Source organism: Cariama cristata, unplaced genomic scaffold, assembly GCF_000690535.1.
Source record: "Cariama cristata isolate BGI_N322 unplaced genomic scaffold, ASM69053v1 scaffold27531, whole genome shotgun sequence".
NCBI lineage: Eukaryota > Metazoa > Chordata > Aves > Cariamiformes > Cariamidae > Cariama > Cariama cristata.
Window position 1 is genome coordinate 375 of NW_009599091.1, and position 1,784 is coordinate 2,158.

The 1,784-nt window shown below is 59.8% G+C and overlaps 1 protein-coding gene across 1 annotated transcript in view; it reads left to right on the top strand.

Annotated features, from left to right (window-relative positions):
- Window positions 1–12: 12 nt before the first annotated feature.
- Window positions 13–1,784, top strand: part of LOC104168845 (1-phosphatidylinositol 4,5-bisphosphate phosphodiesterase gamma-1-like) — a gene marked incomplete at its 5' end in the record, with an annotated part of 9,127 nt that continues 7,355 nt past the window's right edge. Inside the window, 7 exons of the mRNA XM_009709570.1 lie at window positions 13–85; window positions 201–302; window positions 383–501; window positions 602–687; window positions 874–994; window positions 1,094–1,262; window positions 1,547–1,668. Of these exons, the coding sequence (XP_009707872.1) occupies window positions 13–85; window positions 201–302; window positions 383–501; window positions 602–687; window positions 874–994; window positions 1,094–1,262; window positions 1,547–1,668 (792 nt within the window). The remainder of the gene's footprint in view (window positions 86–200; window positions 303–382; window positions 502–601; window positions 688–873; window positions 995–1,093; window positions 1,263–1,546; window positions 1,669–1,784) is intronic.

Sequence of the window (1,784 nt, forward strand, 5' to 3'; positions counted from 1 at the left end):
TCTGTGTCCCAGGAACGTGGACCGCCCCGAGCTGTGCCAAGTCTCCCTCTACGACTTCCAGAAGTTCCTGCTGCATGACCAGAAGGTGGGTGCTTTTAGAGACCCCCCCCATGGCATCGCTCTCAGCCCCAACCGAGGGGACCCCCATTGGATGCCCCAGCCCAGTTCCCCCCATAACGACAGCCTTGTTTGCACCCCAGGAACCCTGGGCCAGCGACGTGGGCATGGTGCGGGACTACATGTGCACCTACCTCAAGGAAGGCTCCAGCGAGGCGGTGGACCCCTCCTTCCAACTGGATGAGGTGGGTGGCCCCCACGCAGCACCTACCCAGGGCTGTCACCTTGGCCTCGTCAGGTTCTGACCTCTCTGCTTCCCCTCCAGTTCCTCACGTACCTCTTCTCCAAGGAGAACATGGTGATGGACGCAAAGTATGAGCGTGTGGTGCCCGAGGAAATGAACCACCCCCTATCCCAATACTGGATCTCCTCCTCCCACAACACGTAAGGATGGGGTGGGGTCTCCTTGGGGATCTTCATGAGCATCCCATCACCCTGGCTGGAGCAGCCCTGGCCGCTGACGGTCCTTCTCTCTCCTCTGCAGGTACCTGACAGGGGACCAGTTCTCCAGCGAGTCCTCCCTGGAGGCGTACGCCCGCTGCCTACGCATGGGCTGCCGCTGCATCGAACGTGAGTCCCCACAGCACTTCGCAGAGATGCTGAGCCCCCCCCCAGCACCTCGTGTCACATCAGTCCGCTGCACCCACCCCACGGCACTGGGATGGAGGGTCTTCCATGTCCTTTGGGGGCTCAAAAACACGGTCCCCAGTGTGCAGTGACCAGCGTGTGTTAACCAAGGTGTCTCTCCCCACTCAGTGGACTGCTGGGATGGCCCAGATGATCTCCCCATCATCTACCACGGCCACACACTCACCTCCAAGATCAAGTTCCTGGATGTGCTGCATACCATCAAGGAGCATGCGTTTGTCACCTCCGAGTAAGCCCCAGCCCACCAATGACACCCCAGTTCTGTGCCAGGCAGGCAACCTCTCCTTCGCCTTCGTCCAAGGCCACCATTCCCACCTGCTTCCTCCAGGTTCCCCATCATCCTCTCCATCGAAGACCACTGCAGCATCGTCCAGCAGAGGAACATGGCCTCCCACTTCAAGAAGGTTTTTGGCGACATGCTGCTCACCAAGCCAGTGGACATCAACGCTGATGAGTTGCCCACACCCACCCAGCTCAAGAAGAAGATCTTGATCAAGGTGTGGAGCGGGCACCACCCCAAAGCCCCTCTTTGCAGGAGGGACAAGGGCTGTGTTGGGCTGGGCGGGATGGTGATTCTCCCAGACCTTGGGACTCCAGGGCGATATCCCTCTGTGCACAAGTAGGACATCTCTCCAATGTTCTACTGCAAGAGGCGGTCAAGGGGAACAGGGGGTGGTGGAAAAGGACCTGCGGGAGCCCAAGCATGGCCTGAGGGCTGGGAGCTCAGTGTGATGGGGACACCATGCCCACCGCTGAGCTCCCCTCCCGGGGCTGTCCCCAGCACAAGAAGCTGGTCGAGGGGAACCTATATGAGGAGGTCTCCACCGCCAGTTACTCGGAGAATGACATCAGCAACTCCATCAAGAACGGCATCCTCTACCTTGAAGACCCCATCGACCACGTAAGAGTCTCCCTGCTGATGGCAGCCAGGGGCTGAGCAGGGTCTGTCAGGTGGGGATGAGCACTGGGGATTGGGTTGGGCATGGGTCATGGGCTCTCCTAGACCATTGCAATACTGG